This window comes from Sardina pilchardus, chromosome 22 (assembly GCF_963854185.1).
Source record: "Sardina pilchardus chromosome 22, fSarPil1.1, whole genome shotgun sequence".
NCBI lineage: Eukaryota > Metazoa > Chordata > Actinopteri > Clupeiformes > Clupeidae > Sardina > Sardina pilchardus.
In genome coordinates, this window is record NC_085015.1 from 22,388,957 (window position 1) to 22,414,491 (window position 25,535).

At 41.6% G+C, this 25,535-nt stretch overlaps 2 protein-coding genes across 2 annotated transcripts; both read right to left on the reverse strand.

Moving 5' to 3' along the window:
• Positions 1–543: 543 nt before the first annotated feature.
• Positions 544–5,064, reverse strand: noxo1b (NADPH oxidase organizer 1b). Its single transcript, XM_062526460.1, has 8 exons — positions 4,949–5,064; positions 4,642–4,722; positions 4,468–4,540; positions 4,153–4,330; positions 3,739–3,941; positions 3,234–3,347; positions 2,845–2,962; positions 544–2,416 (listed from the first exon to the last, which is right to left on the reverse strand). Exons 1-8 carry the CDS (start codon positions 5,012–5,014, stop codon positions 1,726–1,728), a joined length of 1,524 nt encoding a protein of 507 aa, XP_062382444.1. The 5' UTR covers positions 5,015–5,064; the 3' UTR covers positions 544–1,725.
• A 16,757-nt stretch (positions 5,065–21,821) lies between these two features.
• On the reverse strand, positions 21,822–25,334 carry LOC134070199 (glucose-induced degradation protein 4 homolog). Its single transcript, XM_062526463.1, has 6 exons — positions 24,962–25,334; positions 24,399–24,458; positions 24,051–24,158; positions 23,422–23,523; positions 23,114–23,244; positions 21,822–22,640 (listed from the first exon to the last, which is right to left on the reverse strand). Exons 1-6 carry the CDS (start codon positions 25,112–25,114, stop codon positions 22,577–22,579), a joined length of 618 nt encoding a protein of 205 aa, XP_062382447.1. The 5' UTR covers positions 25,115–25,334; the 3' UTR covers positions 21,822–22,576.
• Positions 25,335–25,535: the final 201 nt, after the last annotated feature.

Genomic DNA, 25,535 nt, shown 5'->3' on the forward strand with positions numbered 1-25,535 from the left:
TATTACCACTGCTTTATTCTATGTACTGTTTATTTTATAGTTTTTTTTCTGCAATTTGTATCATATTATTACCTCCACCAAGGATGTTTTCATCAGGGTTTGTTTGTTGTTTGTCTGTTTGTTTGCAAGGTAACTCAAAAGATTATGGATGGATTTCAATGAAATTTTCAGGCAGGGTCTTAAATGACCCAAGGAAGAAACTTTTGGGAGTGATCCGTACCACCGTCTGGATCCAGGAGACGGCTATGTTTTCGATTGGCGGAGGTCTGCGGCGCTCTCTGAGTGCTTTTCTAGTTATTTGTTATTTTGCGAGTATTCATATTGAATCATTTGTACAGCACTTTGGGTCGTCCTTGTTGCATTAAATGTGCTGACTTGAATTGATACATTTATAGAATGTAGCATTGCTCCACTTGGGTTGAGGTGGAATTGAATACTCTTCGAGTGTGTGGACTTAGTGCCTGAATTCAGGCACTACAATGTGATATTGTATGGTAAAATACTTCATGGACAGGGAGCATTACGTTTTTACTCACAGGTAGATTTATTTATTTCAGTTTGAAGTCATAAAAGAAATATTATATCACAAAGCAAAGTGAAAAAAAAAAATTCCAGTGTGGAATACAAGTGGCTTTAAGCCGTATACTTTTCAAATGAGGTCACCCCTGACATTCTGAGAGAAGAGGCAAAGCAAACATTTGTCAGACAACCATGTAAATAGAAAAACAAAACAAACAGATACAAGGAAAAACAATAGGGGATAGATTATGGAGAAGTCCCCACCTATATCCTTATTTAAACAAGGGTGAATATTCACATATTCTTACTCAAACAACTGGACTAGTCAAAATCCTGACAAAAGTTTGGAAAATCCTGACTCCACAACTTTGGAGAGACAGGACTGTCCATAGACATCGGATAAGAATGAAAACTTAATCAAAAAGATCTATGGTGATCTACGATCTCAGTAACTATGGTGCCAAAACAATTCAGTATTCAACAATTCAATACCCCCGATTACATACATTCAATACAATTTGAATACAGTTAAAATATGGTGAATACATGCATGTAGAAAATACATTATCCAGCCACTGCGCTGCGCCATCTTGTTTTATCTTGTCAATCCTCTGTTAATGTCCTGTCCTATCAACTCCACTAAAGTCTCTGCTGTAGACATCAAATTCCTCTCTCATCAATGACTTCTCTCCAGCATGTGAATCTGGACTGTCCACTCTCGCCTTGAGGATTTCCGGACGTCATGGCAGCTTTGCAGGTGTGCAAACACCCAATCTTTGAATACCAAGGGCAGACAATGTGTCTCCACCAAGAGACTAATCATCTCATAATCATACAATACATCCTTACCAAACCTGCTGGGTTAGTCATCATCCCATTCTGGCAAACCTAGTATGACATTATATAACACAGACATAGCAGTGCACATAAGCAATACATAATAATGATGCATGAACATCATAAAGGTAACCATGGAGCCCATACCATTAAGTAGGCCAATGACACTCCCTCGCACCTGGCGGCATGATGGATGGGAGACATTCTATTTAAATGTCTACAACTGAGATATCTAATGAACGTTTCAATACAAATCAGTCTGTTTCATGTAATGTCACGTTAACGTTCTATTGATCTTCTTTGCCGAGGTCTCTCCTTTGTATTACTCAAATGCGGCCCATTTTCAGGTGTTAGTTCAGTTTCTGCTCGCTAGCGCGCCTGGATCTCGTGCTGCTGCGGGAGGAGCCGGGCCCTGGAGGCCATGGCTGCCTTGCGGGTGTAGGTGGTGCAGCGGGCGAAGATCTCCTGGGTCTGGGGCCGGGGCGGCACTCTGGGGGGGACCCCGGCGGTGGTGGGGCTTCCACTGGGGCTCCCAATCGGGCTACCGCTAGTGCGACTGCTGGGGCTACCGCTGGGGCTACCGCTAGTGCGACTGCTGGGGCTACCGCTGGGGCTACCGCTAGTGCTACCGCTGGGGCTACTGCTAGGGCTACTGCTGGGGCTACTGCTGGGGCTACCTCTGGGGCTTGCCCCGCGGCTGAACACCCTGGGCGACTGTTCCGCCTCCGTCCCCGACAGGCTCCCCGAGGAGCTGAAGCTGAAGTCGGTGTCGTCGCTGGCCGTGCTCACGCTGCTCTTGCGGCTGTCCAGCTCCTGGCGGTCTGAGGAGGCGGCGGCGGACGCGGCACCGTCGAGCGTGCTGCGGGTACGCGCGCGGCTTGGTTCGAGAAGGTCCTCCATGGAGCGGGAGTGACCCGTCTGGGCCAGGCGTCCACGCGGACTGCCCGGCAGCTGGGACAGGTTGAAGGTGGAGCTGTGGAGCTTCTTCTGGAGGCCGACGTACGGGTTGCTGTAAGGCTGGAGGTACATGGACGGCACATAGCCAACCCTGCCATTGTATCTGAGAAGGTAACAAGAACAGAGAGTCAATAAAGTTGATAAAAATTGATAAACACGCAACACATTCTCACCTGTCGTAAGAGAGGTCAACAATTGACCGAGATTAGATTAAAAAAGTCACATCAATCTTTTTGTTTTGTTCAGACAAAATCCACATATTGCTTTCAAATTCTCAAATTTTGATATTGGTGCTTCAGGCACCCAGAGGGCAATACATTCAGGTTTTACTACATGATGACGACAACACGCACTTGAAAGGTGTTGCTTGAATCTGGAAAGGGGCCACAGGAATTTCCTCAATATTACGTGTTCACACTACACTACGTGACTAACAAGTGGAAACTCTTCCTGCCAACCCGCCTTCATTTGCTTTCCTACTTCCCAGCCTGACGCTATTGGAATTCCACAGGTGAGGAAAATGTAGCCTACCTGATAAGCCACCAGCCATCATCAGACTTGCGCAACACTTCCACCACAGAGCCAATGTTTACTGATACTTCATCTCTCTTTTTGGAGACATAGTTTCTTGCTGCACAGTACAATGTATCTGTTGGTAGATGACATAAAATAAATGAAAAAACATATAAGACAAATAATCAGTTTGCAGTCATATAAATGTATTACATTTGAATAATTCATGAAATGGACGTTTAATAATATTGTAATTATTTGATTTGTGTTGATATATACTATAAAAAAGATATACTATATATCATACACACATACATAGATTTTTACTGATGTATACTATATACTTTGTCTCTATGCATTTTGGGCTGGCTGGTATTATTCAAGATGAAAATGAGAGAGTTTCTTACCTTCAAAGGAAGCAGCTTCAAAATCATCCTCGTCCTCTTCCTCATCACACGGCTCCAGGTATGGGGCAGGGAACCATGCAAGACATTTCTCCTCATTCTCCACAAGCCACCAGCCTGCCAAACCAGAAACACAGAAATGTCATCTATATGTTTGCAGACACACGCACACACACACACACACACACACACACACACACACAAAGATGCTACAAAATGATAATGATACGGAACATGAACCTATGCATTCAAAGAATTCTGAAAGTAATTCAAAGAATAAGACCTGTTGTCCACATATCCTAGCTATGCACTTAACAAATTAAACCCACTCGGGGCTGACATAAGATGCCATTGTTGACACATCACAAGTGAAGTGACCCAAGAAGAATCTAGAAAAAGTATGTGAGCATCACGAAAATGGAAATTCTTTAAGCCTATGATTGAAAGGGACTGACTCAGGATTCCAAAATTGAAGGATTGCAATTAGCAATGGTTTGGCAGACTGTACCTTTCTGGTCTTTGATGAGGACATCCAGGGTTTGATCTACATCCACTTTGAAGGGTCTATTCTTGGTGTCCTTGGCCTCGTAAGGGGCCACAGTGCGGTAGGTCTGAGTCAGGAAAGGCTGGGTGACATTGCCCATACTGAGGCGCTTGCTCTGCTTGTTTCCTGTCCCTTCTCCCAGGTCATCTGACGGAACTATGATGATGCTGTAAGAGAAAGGATGGTAATTCAGCCATTTATAATATCACCAACATCAAACAATTTACCAATACAATTTATTCAATGTTTTTTACATGTCTTTACTTGTCTTTTAGTTGTCCTACTTTCCTTTTCTTTACTTGGTCTGTACTTGTGATTCTTGAGACTGTTGCTATGATACTTCTGACCAACCTCAAACAGAAAAAAAAACCCACAAACCTGTTTTTGGCAAAGTCTGGCTGCAGGTCATGATCTTTTGGCCGAAAGAACTGAATGACCTCTGAACTTTGTGCGACACTGGGGTCACACTGGAGCAGCTCCGTGGAGTATTTCTCCAGAGCTTTGACCCGGTGGACACTCTTACTCGGTCCCTTCTTCTGGAAGTTTCTCTTCACACCTGTGGTTGAGTAAAAACACGATGATACTTCAGTGGCATCGCAAATGAGACTTTAACACACAAAGTGAGCATTGCACACCGACTGTTCTCATTTCATTTACGCTGTACTGATATATTTGACAGTGGCTATACTGTACCTCTGAATCTGGGGAGAATTCTGTCAGATTTGCGTAATGGAGTTGCCGATGGATGTTTCTTTTTCAGCTGTTTCTGTTTGAAGACAAAAAAAAATGCAAGTTCAAATGAGTGCTTTATACAATTATTTCAAAGGTTTTTTTTTCTTTTTTTTCTGGAGATTTATTGCAACTTACATGGAGTTTCTTGAAATCTTGGAATGATCTGTAGATGATCACCTCATTCCTATCAGACCAGACCACAGAGGTCATGAACATCTGCAAAAAGTGAATTGATGATTAGCTATCATGATGATGATGAGCACAGAACAGCTGAAATATTGAATATGCACAACATATGCAAGTACAGTGTGTGTGTGTGTGTGTGTGTGTGTGTGTGTATGTGTGTGTGTGTGTGTGTGTAAAAGAGAGAGAGAGAGAGAGAGAGAGAGAGAGCGCGAGAGAGAGCGCTGGATGGAGATGCTCTTGGTCTTGATGGCCTTACCTTAACTTTATCTTTGTGCATCACTCCAATAATGCGCACATTAGCTGGAAAGCGTTGGTCATCCATAATGAAGACAGAGCATAGACTTGATCAGTGAGACTTGTCAAATGAGCGGTGGGTTTGGTACTGTTAGCTATCCCTGAGCTCCGTTTTAAATACACTCATGTCAAAGGCGGAGTCTGGAGAGACAAGAGATCGCACGTGCAAAACATTTGACTGGGCGGGGACAAAGCGCATTTCTCCTTTGACAGGAAATCAAGGCTGGCGATTTGGAATGCATCATTGATACGCCCCCAACGTTCCGCACCGAATATCGCTTGTCAGTGAGTCAAAAGCGGTGCTAAAAATAATCACGTGCTCCCCACCCAACATAAGCAAGAGGCATTTTTTCAAAGAAGTGGTTGAGCAATACATCATATCCATTGGCGTCATGTAATTTCATGATATCGTGAACTGATTACTGTGGAACAGTAAAACTTTATCAGTAGAGTCCATTATCAATCTTCATTTAAGATTGTCTTTGCTAGGGTAAACATATACAATAATGGAGACTGCCTGCTAAAGGATGGGGAGAAGACAGGGAGGGATTTCTAAACAATGTGTGTATTTTCCCACTGGTTGGGCAACGTAGGCTATTAGTCGTGATGAAAATGTGCAAACTGAGATACCAGCCTAGTGCAGGTAAAAGTTTTGGTTGGGCCTTTCCAGTTAATCTAAGATCAGATTGTGGCACTGTGTGGTAGCAAGCCTGTCATCCTCCGTTAATTTACCAGGAATATCGGTGGGAGCGTGTGGGTTGCCTGGCGCACCGGCCAGACTCAGGGGCGGCTGCAGGTGTATTGTCAGACCTGAGGCGGTGAGAGGACCTTGGCACCTGACGCTGGATCAGAGAGGCCACTTGTGTGATGCAGCGCTCTGATGCCTTGCCAAGGCTGAGCTCAGAGGCCCCTTGTCAAGGTCGCCCGAGAGACTAGGGGTGCTGTGCTGTCCGAGGTCTCGTGCACAGGACGTCATCGGCCACGCCGGGCCCAGGGGGCACCTGTGCACATGTGGTAGACAGTTCACATGCTCACCCTCCGCCCCCTTCTTCAGCTTGCCTCAGGTGGTCTCATATTGTTTCTATAGTGTTCTATTATTATTGTTCTATTAGTATAGTCTTCTTGATAGACTTAGTTCTTCTTATTCTCTCTGATGAATTGAATACGTTTAATTTCATTTCTATTCACCTGCTAAGAAATGTAAACCACTACTAACCTACATTTCACTATGTGAGCACGCACACACACACACACACACACACACACACACACACACACACACACACACAGACTAACTGACCTCGACCTTTCTCAAACAAAAGTTTTCAAAGGCTGAGGTCTCCATACTGACATGAATGATGGATGTGTCTGCATGGATGTGTGTGTGTGTGTGTGTGTGTATGTGTGGAGACTGTGTAGGTATGGTTTGTGTGAATAGTAGGGTTAAGGGTTAAGTGTCCCTCCCTTGACTTCGCTTGAACTGTTACTTTATTTTATGTGAATAGTGCTTCTCACTGCATTAACAACATCCTAGTGTAGTCGTTTGTACAAAAAAAAAAAACATGCTGTGTTCAAAGGAAAAAGTCTGTTTCTTCGGTTAATGCAGCTTCAATCTTTATTCCGATAAAAAGCATGTTAAACAGAAAATCTTGATGAGTTTCTCAAACTCATGTCCTATATCTTGTTCCGAAGTACCTCCTACACTCTCTGTAAACGGATTAGGCTTTCACAGCAAACAGGTCTGGCCACCTTATGTTGTATATACTGTCTAGTCATAGCTATGCATGAAGTCTGAATAACATTGAGTTCAGGGGCGTTACTTTGTCTTCAGTGTTGGGGGCGTGGGGGGGGGGGGGGGGGGTACTTGGCATGATACTAGAGGCATGGACAGTTACTTTGGGCATGGACAGATATACAGTACTGGGGCCATGGACTAAAACTCCTCAAAATAGGGCTTATTGTTATTAACCATTGAGCAAATGCACAATTTCAGATATTGTTTACTGAATGTTTTGCATTCTATTGTTATTACTGTTAAGTAGATGCGCAATTTCAGCACACTTTCCATCAGAGAATAGGGCCTACACTATGCACACGTGCATGGCCTGTTACCTCACCTATAATTGTCCAGACATCGGCATAAAAACATTTAAACTCATGGGAAATGCATGGCCATAGTTACCCAAAAACACTTTGCTATGTGTTTATAAACAGAAATTACATAGTGTTATGACGTAATGAAATAAGTGAGATATTCCAAGTAACACTGACATAATGAAATAAATGAGATATTCCAAGTAACACTGACATAATCTCTAGTACATTAATTCATCATATATTCTGCATGTCAACATTAGGAATTATGAGTTAGTAAACTGCTTGTAAGAGTTCAGTGTACACAGGACATCATGAATTCATAATTTATAACAAAGGAAAACATATTGATAACACCTATTAAATAAGACTCCATTAATGAGAAAATGTTAATCCTTAAATCAGTGGTTCTTAACTGGTCATGGGTCTTTGGGACCCATAGTTAGTTTCCCATGTTCATTAAGTCGCTACTCATATATATATACAGTATATATTTTAGCAATCAAACGGATATGGTGAGCTACATGGTAAGACGTGCCTGGCCTACTTGTTTGGAACATGCTGAGGTTTGCCATTACATTTGTGAGGTCTTCAACTCCTGATTTCAACTTCTGAAGTATCACAGCTTTGTCTTAGACAGTGCTTTGGACACTGGGGCTACTGTCCCAGTTTGTCTAAATCAAGTGAAACCATATACTTCAAATAACTTGTGCTTACCACTAAAATTATTGTCACATAAACATTGTAGCTTACTGTATACAGTATGTCCATGGCAATGACTGACATGCAAATAAATTCTATCAAAGTAAAGGTCCAATATTAGATCTGAGGTAGCTTTTTAAATGGGTTATTTTCATTTATTTATGTATTTATTTGTTTGTTTTATTATTTTTAAACCACAAGCTCCACAACCAGCCCAGAACGGTTCTGAGACTAATGATGGATTAAGTGTTTAATAATGCTTGACTAATGCTAAATGGTGTATCATTATTGCTACTGTATGTGTTTCCAACAGATCTAATGAGTGAGTCATAGCATGCCTGGAATCGAACCATAGAGGAAGTGACATATCCAGTGTCAATAAGACAGTTTCATTACAAGGAAATGGATAACGTAAGGAGTCTGTAATTCACTCGTTACAGCACCTTGAAATGTAATAAACCAAATCATTCAATGTGCGAAAAACAGCACTCTCTATTCTTGAAGTCCCTTTTTGCTTAGACTAACTGTAGGCTACAATGAAACACACTAGCTAAATAGATAATAATAATGATAATAATTATTCTAAAGAGTAACTTCATATCTATTACAAAAGTCTTTTCTTTTCAAAAAGGACAATCAGACATGGGCACTATGAGCTGCAGGAATGCTACTTTCATGTCACTGGAGCTTTTGTATGTCCTACAGTTACAGCAGAGTGTTTGCATGATAGGCATGTCATCAGACCTGGCATATGAACTCACAAAAGGTTTGATATAGCTATTCAACCGTCTCTGATGTAGCCATACTCTGTAGGTTGTCATGGCCAAAGGGTCAAAGTTCGACGCACACTTTGACATATCTCCTACACATGCAGTGATTTTGACCCATGTTCTCAAATGTGCTCATTAACAATGCATGACAATTACTCAATATCATGTGATTTACGGTTCAAATGCATTCGAGGTTACAGCTGATGGAGGCATGCTAATCAAAACTTTGTGTCATGTTATTATTATCATTAAATTATTATTAAATGTAGCCTATTTATTTTTTTATTTATCTGTTAATTTTAGTAAAACATTTTCAGAGGGAGGAGATGTTTTGCTCGCATAAATATGACCGAAAAGCAATGATAGATAGGCCAATAGCCTACAATGGAAATGTGGGATTGTGGAGAATAGCCTATCGATATCGTCGATATCATCATCACACATTTGCACATTCAGAATGCACATAATCCTGAAATGTCCTTGTTATTTACTGTTTAATTGTTCGCAATACCAAATATCTTTGCACTTATTGACCAAAATATTCCATATGTTATTTCCTGCCTCTGTTTTGCACGTACAGTACGTTTACATCAAGACTATCTATCGCTATTGTGTGGATCATTCTTTTCTGTTACACCCTGCGAGTTCCTTATTGCCTTGCATCTGTTGAGTGCATTTTGATAAGAAATAAGCACATGTCTAAGAGGCGTGTGTCAGAAGTGTTGAATGATAGGCCTAGTCTGCACATAGACCGGATGGCATCTGTAGGTGGATTAATCAATGCCATAAAAAACATAAACTTTTAGTTTCTGGTCTATTGTCCCCATGAGTAATGACATCTCAATCCGACATCTCCTTCAAGATAATGTTAATTATGGACTGTGGGCTTTGAGGGGCTGAGCTTTTCTTTTTAGAAACAAGGAAACAAGGAACTTTTCTGGTAAATTGGATTAAGCATTGTTTGTATTGAAGGAGGAACTATGTCTTGTTTTCAGAGGCTCACGTTTTAATTTTCAATGACCTGCATGCCTTTGAAACATAAACCAGAGTGGCTGGGGTGATAACCCAAAGAGTTAATATATTGATGTCATCTGAAACGTGACTGACATGGTTCTTAAAACAACTTTTGAATTCTTTGTCTATGGTCAAGATTTTTTTTTTATTTTTTTTTTATCGTAACTAGTCTGCACGTGATACCCAACAGAGAAATAAGAGGGTATTGTTCTAGCATGCTTAGCAAGGCAGGGTGTAGCTCGCAATAGCTCATGATTTCCCCCTCAGTCATTATTCTTTCTGATAGGCCTTACTGGTTTCCTGCCAGTCTGGATTCTCAGTTCTCAACAAAAGTGTCTTCCTGAGGTATCACTGAAAAATGTATGGATACTGTGGGAATCTCTCCTGTTAAGAAAGCTTGTTTGACTTTTGATCTCCTCACAATGTACTGGAATGGCCATAAAATACTCCCCTCTTACGAAGAGGTCTACACAAGATTACCAAATGAGGAAAAGGAACAAATTATATTGATCCCTTTCCTGGTTGTGATCTCCAGCTTTGCAGAGAGCTTGCAACTCTTGCCTAATTGACCATTTCACTTCCTAGAGATATTCAAACAAACCTGACGTTAAGTAGAGCGCTGGAGCATAATACACAAGGTTATTTGGTCACTGACAGATAAGTTTAGTCAAGTGTGTAAATATTGACTCGGTGCTCTCAAAGGGCATGCAGGTGACCAGGGAGTGTTATGGAAATTTGCAAACTATTAAAACAAACAGGGAATTGTTTATGGATTGTCAATGACATCATGTCTGAGAAATCAAAATGCAGACAGAGTGTTTAATAATCAGTCTCAGTCTCAGTTTCTATCTTCAATGACTGCTTCTGAATATTGTGTCACAACATGTTTAGCATGTTTTATTTTAAGAAGGTATTTTCCTTAACATTGATGTTGCAATACTACTGTAAGTATGAACGCCTATACTTTCAGTACATGCCACCTGTAACAAACGTTGGAATTACATGAATATTTCATGTAGCCTAGGGCAGGCTAAGTCTAATCAATTTAATTACTTCATCAAATTTGGATAACGGAATGTGTAATTCTAGACATTTGATTCATATGCCATTGATGTACACAATAAAATCAAGTAAATACAGCGATTCATTTTTTTCAGTGTGGAGTTTGCTGAGGGCAGCACTGGCAATGCCTAAACTTCTTTTAAAAGACCAGATGGTGATAGGCTGAAGAATGGCTGAAGAATGGCTGCAGGGGATGATCAACATCATTTGCTGTTATTTATACTTGGTGTGTAGTGGCTCTGCTATTCACGTCTGACTGGCTTGGAGTGGGAGGATGATTGATTGGGTGATTTTGATGAATATGCTTTTCTTGATAAACACGCAACACCACAGTCATCATGTTACACAATATCACAGGCTTTTGCAATGGCATGACTCCCGTGCTAACCCACAAAAGTCACTGAAATTGTGAAGAGTCAGCGTCTGTCTTCATTACCCACAACAACAGTGATAACGGAGATTGCAAGAAGTACCAAATAAGCAAAGGAGGTTATGAATGAAAACCCGTTGAGATAGATGAGGCGATAGACATGGACGGTCATGAATGAGGTCATATTCTCCTTTGTCCAAGTAACTGATCCAACAGGTTGAGGAATTTGACTGGCCTGATGGCCTTGCCCTACTCTTTCGTTGATTTCCTTGCAGTCTGAGGCTAGTTGCCAGACCAAATATACACTCATCATGACTAAAGTCAGTTGTTACTCAGTAACATCCATTGTCTCCTTGGGAGGACCTGTTTGTCCCCACAGGTGGATGCGGATGAAGTATGAGTGGCATTGGACTAATTTTTTAAATCACAAAATGGATTGTAGGGGTTTAAATGCATCTATACATTCTTATTGTAATGTGATGGTATTGATATGAATAAAAAAGATATACATGTTATAATAAAAGTTCCAGAATTATGTAACGACAACTGTGAAGCCCAGCAAATAAGTCATACTCAAATCATCAAAAATAATTTGATTTTATATCATAGCACACAAAATGACTAGGTGTATTAATTGACAGTGATCCAAATTTCAACAGCCACATGAAAGTTATAACTAAATCAGATTTTGGTAACACTCCATAATAAGGGTCCTTAATAAATAGCAAACTAACTCTTTGTTAATATTTGTTAATTTTTATTAAAATATCTATTTGCCACAAGTGTATATTGCTTTCATTATTAATATTGGTATCAGTATGGGTCTCTCACTTTGGAAATGAATGATCACAAGGTTCACAAAGGCCCTCGATAAAACAAAGCTGAAAGATGTAGCAAATGATTTTGTGTGTGTTTTATGGTTTCTTTTTGATTATGATCTTTACCTTTTAAACTACTCTTTGACCTTTGCCCTAATATGCTTTTATCGGCTATTACGGGTTGCTTTTGTTTAAGTAAAGCACTTTGAATTACCATATGAAATGAGCTATATAAATAAACTTGACTTGACATAGAAATATTCCACTGACATGGAGGTTATCACAGTAAGGGGACCGTGTGATTGCAAAATGTCCTAAAATACAGACACTGCGTGGTGACTTGCTGCTGCTGCCCTTCTCTTTCCTTTTTGCTTTATCTTTAATCCTTTTAAAGCTTCCTTCCTGCATGTCAGCAATTAAATGGCACAATGTGCTGTCCATAAACAGTAGGGGGATGCTCTCTAGTGGTCGTCTAGTAAAAAGTTTTCTAACACTGTCAAAGAGAGCAATATCACTGGAGAACAGAATAGAAACTAATAAATGCTTTTGGACCTACAGTATCTCCCATTTGGATAAGGAATCGTAATTGTGATGACCAATTTCCGGTCTGACGTGAAGCCCAACGTAGGAATGTTTGTGAGTTAGGATTATCATTGGATCTGAGTGCCACTGGGGCAGATATGGTGAGAGATGAAGTTACAGTGCCATACAGAGACGGCTATTGTGACACAGCTCCATTATTTGAGATTGTAATCAATAACACTGCAAGTGATAGGCCATAGTCAGATGATTGTCATCAGGGAAGCAGAGACAAAAGGCAAACAAGTCCAGTGTTGCGCTGCAGATCTCATAGTATTTCATTGACATTGTGCAAGCAAATTCCAATGTTTTCATACATTTTTTTCACCCTTCATTTTGAATAATTTTCACACACTCAGAAATCCCTTATCTTGGAGCCATTTTTGGGCATTACAGTAATATATTAAAACTGTAGGAAGACATGTTCTCAGTATGATTGAACCATCACAAGTTTGTACTGCATGCCCATTTAAATAATTTGAATACATTTTAATTTTTTTCATTTGTATAATACACAATTAAATAGCATGACATTAATGTTTTCAAAACTGGATTTGTAGTGTTTTGGAAAAGAGCTCTTCATGGAACAAAATGCAAAACTGGTGATGTTGAGGGTCTTGTAAACTCATTCTTCATGGCATCAATCATTATGTTGTGTGCAAATGCAATACTTTATCAGTGTTGATCCAATATTTGAGGTCTCCGCCACAAATGTACATGGAAATATTAAGCATAAAACAAGGTGTGATTGCATTTTTTGGTAATTTTCATAGGACTAAAAAGGAATGTGGGATGGATAGGAACACGAAAATCAACAGAATAGCTGATATTTTCAGAATTTTCTGAATAAAGTGCCAATGGCATGTTTCATTTACAGATAAAACACTCATTTGGTGACCCTGTATATTTACTGTGTGTGTTTCATTCTTGTCCCTTGGGAAATAACAATGGTTTTGACTTGTTTATTTATCTTTAGTACAACATTGCCATTTTGTACACTAAATACCCATAAACTGAGTCATGTTCATATATTTTCAAGTACCTACATACCATTTTAATCCTATGAAAACGACCGAAAAACACAACCTTCCCTTGTTTAATCCTTAAAATCTTCAAGCCCATTATACGTAGTATATGGAAAGCTCTAATACTGGCACAACATTAATACAAATAAAGCATGTTAAGGCAAAAATAATGATTGATACCGAATGCGTACGTCTAGAAGTTTATATACCCTTAGTGTCGGTCTTTTTGCACAAAACTAGGGCCTTGTAGATAATCAATGAGCTTGCTCTATAAACCTGTAATGTTTTAGTACTGAGAACATGTTTATCATTGACTCAAAAAGATGGTGAAAATGGAATAGAATTAAACTGAGTGAAGAGGAAAATGTCTACATTACAAGGATATACACCATTGCGTAAGCTTTGCATTCTTCAGTGGCAATTCAAAAGCTACAGGGTTTATCTTCTGAGACCAGTAAAGCATCCAAATGCAGAGATGGTGCCTGTGGTCAAACATGACAGAACTTTTTTGGGATGAAAGAGCATGACCATTAAAGAGACCTATAAAATAACAGCATCAAAATGATTCCAGTGGCTTTCTTTGAGTATTCTAAACAAGATCAAATAAAAGGGCTTTTACATCAGCAAACATAGCACTTCCATAATTATATCACTAACTGGTCCATGGTGTGTAGTAATGAACAACCATAAATGGTGACCACACGTGTGTACACATGCATGATGCTAATACAGTTGGCTGGTCGGTATTTTCTTTGGCTTGAGAGAGCGGGGAAAAAAAAGCATAACTCACCTCTACCTTTGTGGAGGCGCCTTACTGGAATCCTGGAGGATCATGAGAAGGTGGGGAGATGGGGGAATGCCACATGTCAACACGGCTCACGTTTCTGGCCCCAGAGAGGCGATGCCAGGGAGGCTGGTGCACATGTCTCCGCATCACGTTTCAGGGAGGTGGCGAGGGTGTGCACGGCACGGGCATCCCTCTCTCTCTATGCCGCCTCCCGAACTTTGTCATGTGACATGCAGTCCACGGGTTGCTGTTCAAACATTTTTTTTTCTTTTTTTTATGGCCACTGGTACAGAATATCATGCATTTGACAGGACTTGATCTTCAACATCATTAACAGTGTAAAACAGTGACTGGGCAGTGTGTTTGCTGAAGAATAGCATCTTCCCTGATCTATTTCAGGAATCAAAATATAGATTTAGTTTTGTACATTTCAAACCATGTTGTGTGTACTTATGTCCCGCGTAATATATGCAATACTTTCCCTCTGTAAATGGTAGTATTCAGGCCTTACGAGTGCCTCAAGCTCAAATATCAACCTTCTTGTGCCAGTCAGACAAGCAGACTGACTTCCCTGAACTGTATCATGTAAAATGGGTCAGTGAAATCAAACTCTTTGTAACATTTCCCACAACTTTGCCCCAGGTATAGTTTAGCAGGTATCATTTTTTATTTCCCTGATAGTATGACAGAAGTGAAAGTTCCCATGCTCACAGTGATATCAACTTTAATGTGACATAGCCACGGCTGCTGCTGGCCATTTGGGTGCCCTAAGCAGAACTGTTATATAGCACTTATATGATAACAATGACAAAAGTATTTTTGTTTTAAAATATTAATTTATTTACATTTTTATTTAATTTATTAAAGAATAATACTACTATTAAAATACTACAAATGTGATGCTGTTTAACTTATTTATGTCACTTTAAGGGCATTGCGTCTACACAGTTTTATAACGACATTTTGCCAGCTCTGTTCAATTATTGTCTATAGCTTATCCACAAACTCTAGCATTTTTGAGGCACATTCAAGGCAAACTATTAACAATAATCATAATATTAAGTTGGCATAAACCGCCTTCATTGCTTTGGAAATAGAAGCATATAATGACCTAATGGCGGCTAAGGTGCAGGAGGTTTCCTCAACCCCAAGGTGCATGATGGTTACTTGGAAGCCCTGCTCTGGTGGCGGGAACCAACATCAAGGAGACAAGCTATTGGACCTGGTACCGTATTTTCCGGACGATGAGTCGCGCTTTTTTTCATAGTTTGGCTGGCACTGCGACTTATAGTCAGGTGCGACTTATATATGAAATTTAACATGTTTTTGAATAATTCCAAAATGAAAGACGAGTAAACATTACTGTCTACAGCTGTCTACAGCTACAGATGGGCAGCCATTCACGCCTTCTCATCATTAATATGAATCTTTTTGGCCTCTGTGTCTAGTTACAGCCTCTGTCTGTTCTTGATCTTGGATTTTGTGAATACATGTCTGAATAAATGCGACTTATAGTCAGGTGCGACTTATATATGGCATTTTCCTCATCATGAGGCATTTTTTGACTGGTGCGACTTATACTCCGGTGCGACTTATACTCCGGAAAATATGGTATTCACAGACGTGTCCGCAACAGGTTGTGGCATCAAAGGAGTCTGGTGTCCCAGCATATCAATGTCCTGGAGTAAAGGCTGCTCTGCTTGGCCTTCATCACCTCTTGTTGAGGCTTAGGGATCAGCATGTCTTCTTAGGAGTCAGCATGTCACAGCATGTCATCTTAGGGATCAGCATGTCAGAACAGCTGGGGAGATCTGGCCTTACATCACCAGGGCAGAGGTCGACTTGTTCATGACAAGGGAGTTGACACATTGTCGGCTCTTCTTCTCCCCAGGGGATGACGGTCCTTCCCTGAGGTTGGGAGGCCATGGTGGTGTCATGGCCCCATCAGGTTCTACTGAACACCTTTCAGCCATTCACTCTCCTCCAGCCTCTCCTCTGCAGGGTGCAGGTGTAGCAGATGAAGCAGATTCTGGCTTTCAGCAACACTGCCCTGTTGGATGGTTTGCTATTGGAGCTCCCTTTTTGGAGATACCTGTTGTCTTAGGCGAGCAGGACCCTATTCTACCCCTTACAGGTAGGGCTCAGGTTGGTGGCATTAAGTGCCAGTGCCTATGGAGCAGATAATGCAGTAGGCCTGTGCGACCTACAAGGGCAGTTTACTCTTACCGATGGTGGGTGTTTATGACCTGGTGTGAGGCTCACCAGCTGGACTCCTACTTGGCTAGTATATATTCTGCTGGGGTTCCAACTGGCGGCATGGAAATGTACTGTTAATAAGTTAGGCATGCCAGTAGCATTCTTCCTCTATGCTACTGCAGACCCAGGGCGGATGTGGCCAGGCCTGCAGCACATCACTGACTACAGGCCCATGCACCACCAGCACTATCAGATCCACAGGCAGCCTGCTGGATGATCTCAACACTTTTTACACCCGGTTTGAGACCTCCAGCCCCAGCACAGAGAGGAAGCATGCACACCAGCTGACCACTCAACACTCCTCCCCTCCCCCAACAGTTTCAACAGGCCAGGTGCATAGAGCACTGAGGAAGATCAACCCCCCCGCAAGGCAGTAGGACTGGACAACATCCCGGGGCGGGCCCTCAGGGCATGTGCCAACGAGCTGGCTGACGTCCTCACCTCCTTAATCAACCTCTCCCTCAGCCATAGCACCAAAGATCGTATAGTTACTAAGATGAATCATAAAGGGGTTTTTCAATGGAATGAAATGGCACCCACTTCCGCCTCCTAAAGGGGTGTGATCAGTGACGAGATAATCGGTTTAGAACGGTGTAGAATCAGCAGAAGCAGGTGCGGTTGATGACAGGTTTATTTCTACCATAGAAATGCTCCCGTTTGCCTCCTAAATGGGAGTGGCAGTTGCGTCACAGTGAAACCGGAATTTACCCATATGAATCGTCTCGCTTTATAAACCGTCTCTGATAGCACTGTTCCCACCTGCTTCAAGACCACAACTATTACTCCTCTCTCCCCAAGAAAAGCCCACCCAGCTGTCTGAATTATGACAGGCATATAGCACTCACTCCAATCATCACAAAGTGTTTTGAGAGAGTGGTGATGGCTCACATTCAGAGCAGCATACCAGACACACTGGACCCCCTGCAATACGCATACCGGCCCAACAGATCTACCTCAGACGTCATCTCTGCTGCACCCCCACTATTCCCTCTCCCACCTGGAAAACAAAGACTCCTACATCAGGATACTCTGTGTTGACTACAACACAGTCATTCCCCACAAACTCACCCAAAAACTGCACACACTTGGCCTGCTGCACCCCACCCTCTATGACTGGCTCTTGGACTTTTTGACTGGCAGGCCTCACAGTCTGTCAGGATTGGCAATAAGACCTCAGCCAGCATCATCACCAACACTGGCACCCCACAGGGATGTCCTTAGCCCCCATCCTCTACACCCCGTTCACCCACGACTGTGTGGCCTCCCACAAGGACATCATCCTAAAGTTTGCAGATGACACCGCAGTGACCGGTCGCATCACTGGGGGTGACGAAGCGGCATACAGGAGGGAGGTGGCCGGTCTAGTGGCTTGGTGTGAGGACAACAACCTACCTCTCCCTCAACACAGACAAGATAAAGGAGATGATAGTGGACATAAGGAAGGAGACGAGACCTCATCAACCACTGTTTATCCAGGAGCTTGAAGTGGAAAGGGTGAGCAGCAGTATCAAATACTTGGGTGTAAACGTAGAAAAAACAAAAAGTCCTCCGCGCTCCTGAATTCACTCTGGTGCGTCAACGGGAGAGGACAATGTAGTAGAGAAAAAAAAAAGGGTTCACCGGAGCAACTCAGATGTGAAGATTTTAAATATTTATTTAAGGTGCCAACATTGTAGGACTAACGTTTCGACATTTTGCTATGTCTTCATCAGAGTCTGGCAGATATTTATATTTAAAATCTTCACATCTGAGTTGCTCCGATGAACCCTTTTTTTTTCTCTACTTGGGTGTAAACATCAGCGAAGACCTCATCTGGACACTGAACACCTCAGAGCTGGATAAGAAGACCCCGCAACGGCTGTATTTCCTGAGGAGGCTGAGGAAGTTTGGCATGTCACCCAAGATCCTCAGCAACGTCTACAGTATTGTTGAGAGCATCTTAACGAACTGCATCACAGCGTGGTATGGCAACACTACTGCTGCGGATTGCAGTCACCTGCAGAGAGTGGTTAAGACTGCTGAAAGGATTACTAAGGACTCCACTTTCCTCTCTGCAGAGCATTCATCGCACAGAGTCCACAGGAGAGCTGCCTCAATGCTCAAAGATGCCACCCACCCACCACATGATCATGATGGACTGTTCACACCCCTACCCTGAGGCCGGAGGTACAAAAGTATGAAATGTAGAACATCACGCCTAAAAAAGTCTTTCTTCCCCACTGTGATCAGATTTCTGAACAGTCGAGAGGAACCCATGGACCACCCTGACCCTGTACGTTCTGTACCCACCCGCATTATTGCACAACATTCATTGCATTCATTGCACAAGCACATCCAATACTTTTTGTACTAGATGCCAGATACTTGACACTTGATACACTTGCCACTGCTCTTATTGTATTGTTTTGTATTTATTGTACGTATGTATGTATTATGTGTAGTATCAGTGTGGACAGCATTGCACAGAGAAGCTTGTTTTCCTTGCTGTATATGAGCGTAAACACTCTGAACTCAAGGCTGTTCGTATCAGGGAATACTGTACGCATTTTACAAGGTTCCCTGATTTTCTGGTTCCTTAGAAGTGCCCCGGAGGTTCACGGTGCACGATACTGGTTCTTCTATTCCACCTTAGGACTGTACTGTATGTGTATTCCATATTTCTGCCCTTTGGGCCTCCTGGTGATGCTGACCTGACTGCAGCAGGTTTCGCCGGGTTGACGATAGTTCTCTGACCTAACCTGGCTTTCCCGTCTGAGTTTCATTTGTTCCAGTCCGTCAGGCTATGGTCACTCTACTCTCCCCATTATAGTCTGTGATCTGTGAGGGGAAAAATCACCCAACTCAAAACTAAATGCAACAGAAATATTTTTGTTGCATTCAGTTCATGGAACCTTCTCATATCACATATCAAAAGTCCATGAAAATCCAAGTGTTAATTGTGAATTATTTGTGCATTATTATTAGGTCAATGGCCAAAAACTATACTTTTGGAAGTTAACTGAACTTTCATAGCACAGGGAATATGTGGAAATTCCACATTCTTCATGGTCCAATTCTTTCATAATGGCATGAAATAAATGGCATGAAATATTTTGCATCATATCTCCAGTATTTATGGTATGTGTTTCAAGTACATATTTTAAATTCAAAATAGTATTTTGCAATTTGTGTTTGAAAATGTCTTTGTATTTTGTATAAAAATACTTTATAGGTGCATTTTTGTAGTTTACATTACATTGTAGTTTAATATTGTCAAAAATGTTTGGTAAAGCAAATAGTCCTCATAAAAGTGCGAAACAATGACTGCAGCCTCTGACTGGTACTGACTTAATTTCCCACAGTTGTCATCAGGGAATTGATATTCAGGAAGATGATCCAGTGCAAGATGAGCAACGTGTAGGTTGCTCACACACATTCCCTACATTCCCCATGTTTTTTTTTTTTTTTTTTAACGTATTGCCTATCCCTGTCTAGGCCACCTACAGTATGTTCTGATGGTTAAAGGTGACATAGCATGGAAACCATTTTTGTCTTGGTTTGTTGCATAGTTCTCTTTGACGAGGAGGCAGAAAGCTACTGCTATGTTGCATAGTTAGAACTGTTAAGAGGAGCCAGCAGCTGGTACCTCTCTCCCTCTCTCTCTCCATGTATAAGGTTCAAAATACATAGATCTGTGAAAACAGATTGAGAGAGGACCAAAAAAAAACTATCATCCTTGTATGTAATGTGCTGTTACTGCATTGACATTGTAAACATTTGTAAAAGTGAAAAGCAGTTTGTACTTATTGGTTACATTTTGGTGCCCCCCTCTGTCTGTTGGTGGTAGTGGCGGCACTGGCTATAACTGAAGAATTTACTGGTATTTGTTGGTGTCTGCATCAAGGATTTGTCTGGTTATGTTGCTGATCAGATCATAATATAAACGGTAAAAGCAACGGAGGGGAATGAGAGATCCCATCACCAGCATTGAGGGGTGTGGGTCTGGGAGGCCAGACACGACTGTTGATTCTTCTGGATAGATGAGGGCTCAAATCTAAAGAAACACTGATGAAGGAAAATACTCAAAAGAGGTTGCTCAGTTGTTTTTTCCCCTTTCAGATTCCAAAGTCCCCACTAGAGGGTGCTTTTCTCTCTGACTGCTATAGGCCATGCTGACTTCTTTCAGCCAGCTTTTATACATTCCTCATTGCTCTCACTCTTCATGGTGATAGCTAATGTTTTGACAGTTAAAAAAATACTATGGACTGTTAACCAACTTCACTGGCAAAGGATAACTATATCTATATTGCATGGCCTTCCTCTGTGACCAACCTTAATTCCACAGGACAGAATTCCCTTTGTACTGTACACTCCAGAGTGGGCTAAAAAAGGACACACCGTCTGCCTGCAGCTCTGGATTATTTGTTTACACCGTCACTGAGAGATACACGGCAGCATGTGTTACAACATTTTCCTCAAGTGGATGCCTTGCAGCTAAAACCAGATGTGTATTCAGGCTGTGGTCATCTATGATTATAGTTTGGAGCTGTATAAGCAGGAGTTGAGCGAAAACGTTTAAGCAACGGAACAAAACCCGTAATGCTCCTGTTTACAAACAACAAAGACCAAACAATCACACGGCACCCTGTGTTTAGATATTGTTTTTACTCCATATAGCTTTTTTTGTTCTTTCTCTCTCATTCTTTTCCACACAACTCTAGGATCAAGCTCGCACAACACACACACACAACCACACACTCACACACACGCACACACACAACCACACACTCACACGCCACACATTCTTCTTTATTTCTCATTTGGAGAGAGTTTTAATAACATGGCACCTTTAGTAGGATAAGCTCAGTGGCGAACTGGTGCTTTCAAAGGCAAGTAGACAAAATATCTCTTTTCATGTGAGTAAAGGTAAGACATTTGAATACTACTCTTTACATAATAAAATCTCGCTGTGAAGTATCTATGAAACTCTTTGACGTGGAGGCAGAAAGCTACTGCTATGTTGCATAGTTAGAAATGTTAGGAGGAGATGTGAGAATATTTTTCTCTTTTTTTTGTACAAAATGAAAATGGAGTAAGGGGAAAACTGAGCAGGAGCCATGAGCTGAAGAAAGGTGTCGTAAAAAGCACAATGTCATTGGCTTTTAGCAGCTACACAACATCTCTCAACTACATTGCAGACCCTCACACCTACTCACTCCCAATTATCTTACACCATCTCTACTTATCTCTCTCTCTCTTTTTCTATCATCATACTCTTTCTCTCTCTCCGTCTCTCTTTTGCTCACTCTTTCACACACACAGACACATACACACTCAAGCGTGTACGCACACACACAGACACACACACATACACACACACAATATTGATCTTGTATAATCAGTCAGAGCTCATTCCACATATCGTATCATTGTCTCTCTTTCATAAACGTGCCAACACAATGCTGAGTCCTTAGCAAAAAAAACAAAACAATACTGTCAAATATCAATGAAACCACTAGGCCTCCCTCCTGTGACAATCCTTAACATAATCAATCTCTATCTCTAGGGGCCCGGAGGCCCGGCAGGCACACAGGATCATGGGACAATAAGAAGTGTGCCAAAAACAGTCTCTCATCGAGCTAAAGGTAAATAAGAGTCCACTCCAGCCGCTGGCAAAGTCTGAGGCAACCCCTCAGCTCTTGTTGTAGTACAGGAGTCCACGAGCACAAGCCACAGCAATGAAGAGTATTCCAGAAGAAGAAGAAGAAAAAAAAAACGCTTCAGCTTTAAAAAAAAAAAAAAAATCAACAACAAAAAACGTTTAAAACCACACGAGGAAGCCAGCCACACATTGCGCCACCTGCTGCCCGTCTCTGCTGCCAGCGAGAGAGACGCTGCAGATCAGAGCTCCCTCCGCGCTGGCATGCTTCCACGGCCAGCCCAGACTGTCTGTCTGTCTGTCTGTCTGTCTGTCATCCTTTACATAAAAAACAGTCTCAGACGGTGCGTTGTCATGTTGTATCGGGTAGCTAAAACTCCAGTAGTCCTCCTCCTCCTCCTCCTCGGTCAAGAGTCCCTAAGAGGCCACAGCCTCGCGTCAGTCTTTGCTGGAGAAGCCAACAGGCCGGCCGGGGTCACCGGAACTCATAGATGGCCGCGCTGTGTTCGGGGACATGGGTGAGGTTCAGTGACTGATACCTGTTTGACGGCAAACAAAAACAAAAGTGAAAACTGTGCAAAAGATCAGTGTAAATGTAGAGCATTTGTATTGCTGTGCCTACATCTCTGTGGATATAATAATAACATTACCATCCTTCATAGCCTTAACATTAGACTGCATTTATTACTGGAATATCAGTATTATACTGTACAAGCTTGGCACATATCTCTGCATACAGTATATCTCTGCTTTAAATGGAAAACGGACATTCTATGTTATTTAAGTAACTGTTATAGTAAAACTGTCTATGGAGACTACTGAGTGGTGTTTTACATTAAACCTTCAAGAATATGCACCAGTGTTTTTCCCTGAAACAGCCTACAGGTATCTACTAGTATCAATAATCCATCTGATGAATTGAACAATTATAATGGTGACCCTGATCATTTTGGAACACCATCACACAAACTCTCATTGGTCTACACATGAAAAACAAATGCTATTAAATTACCATTCTGAACTTCTGTGGTAGTAGTAGCCCTCTATGGTGGCTGTGGATTTCTGGAAACAGATGTAGTAGAAGCCAGCAAACGATGCCCCACTGATGTCTTTGATTGTGTGATCTGGAACCAGGAATTGCTCCTGCAAATGGTGTGTGAGAGTCAGACCTAATGTAGGCTATTCAAATGCGACTGCTTCTCTATGCACTTTATCACAATATGTGGCACCGTCATAAGATGGCAGCGCTGCTTAACAGTTAGGGGAGAGATTAAGTTATTATTTCATATTTGCAGAGTGGTTTGAAACCCCCATCCTCACCTTCCACCTCATAAAGATGTAGTCACTGTTCTTGAGCTCCTCATAGTCAAAGTCGTCCGAGTTGAAGGTTTTTGCATACTGATAAAATGCCTGGAACTTACCCTAGTAAGCATAGAGATTTGTATGGAAGAATCATAAAAGGTAATGTAAGATGCAATGCAAGCAAATGACAGATTAGAAAAAAATATTTGAGCAAAATGCTGTGTAAAAAATGTGTTATCATAAGACTCCCCACAGCAAGTTAAACCAAATCAAATTGGAACGTTATGACAATGTAATTGCTGTGCATTGTTGTATGTTCCTTTCCCTACTCCATTACTCAATGTCACTGTACCTCTCAACAGCTTCATCTCTTTCCTCTTCCACACAGCCTCAAATCTGCTATCTCTACATGTGTAATACTCCAGTAATGATGATTTGGGCCAGTAGATTCGCTACATTTGATGTGAATGAAGAGCTGGAGTCAACAATTTCTTTTTTTAAGATGACATGATTAAAAACCTCCATTTACACTGCAATTACACACGTGTGTAACGTCTACGACTAACGTTGCAGTGATTTCCTCTGTTCCTGCTACCCTAAGTAAATATGTGCAATATATATCTGCTCCAGGCAGCCAGCACTCCTACCCAGTGTTTCCGATCTACATCTTCATCAGCATCCCACTTCCGCGTCAGGAAAGGACGCTTCATGCTGATGATCTCCCCAGCAAAGAACGTCGTCAGCATTGGGTACTCCTGCATGATATGGTAGCAATCAGTATTTATGTGTAGAAATCCAAAAGCTTAGTAATATTTTTTTTTTTAAATTACGAAGGAGAACCAACAGAACAAAAGCACAGTGGTCAAGCACTGGGGTAAATACAGCACAGGCTCAAGTGTCTGGTTACTCATTGTGTCAATAGCCACTGATGGCATGATCACTATCATATGTTTTTAACTGTGATGTCATGGCTAACAGTGCTTCTCCTCGCTCACCTCTGTTAGGCCTTTGATCTTCAGGTACCCACATAAATAAGAATCTTCTATGGTGACATGCTGAAAGAGAAATCAGAAATCAATGGTGGATATGGTTGTGGTTCTGTGTATCCCTACTGGTGGTAATAACTCAGGTATTAGACTGCAATGATCGTTCCCGTACTTTGAGGAGACCGAACAACGCTTTGATCTGAATTCAAGTTATTAAATGACAAAACAAGAGTGGAAAATCTGCTCAGAATACAACTGCTTTTCCACAAACCCCTATCAACGCGCAGCAGTCAAAATGAAACGTAGGCTACCATGTCTGATGTGAGAATTTTTTGAGACAGCTCAAACCGGGCTACAGATAAGTTACCCGCAGAAGCAGTGCTACACGAATTCAAATTTGACACCAGCAAGGAGCTGGCTCATGGATTTCCCTGCTGTCAAATTTCGTCTGGTTGGTGCTAAGTGCTGAGCAGACATGACATTCCATAATGTCAGTGTGCGCTCTGGCATAAGCTATCCTAGCAAAACAACGCAAGGGTTAAGCTTTTTGCTAATGGAAAGATCAACGTTACCTGCAAAACAACCTCAACGTCATAGGAATTCCCTTTGCTCTTCTGATATCCTCGGAATTTGGAACCGCTGTACAGTAGCGATGTAATTACACCGGGCTGCTGAGTGTTGATAGGGGGAGGAGGGATAAGCGAGGCCGAGGACATGAAGGCCATGGAGGTGTTGCTAGAGTGGCCAGCACAGACCGGCTTTACAGTTAGGACGCAAAACACCAGCCGCTTCAGTTACGCGTTCGGTTGATGTTGACGATTTACGCACTCTGAAGGATTAAGAAAGATCTTACCAATACAAATTTTAACTAAAACATGCGGTTAGTTCATCAAGTTACGTAGTCCCGAGTTGGGAAATGGGCGAACCCCAACGCAACGCCATAAGGCAGCATGTATCTTTAGGAATTAGACGAAGGAGTTCACTGCTTCAAAGAATTCGCGTTTGATTGGTTTATTTCCCGAAATGCTTCTTGGGAACTCTAGATGCTGTAGTTTTTTTTGGCACTGTCACGCCAGCTGTCAAATATCTTTAGATAGTTCTTCTGATGATGTTGTTGTGATGAATGTATGAGATGCACATCATAAT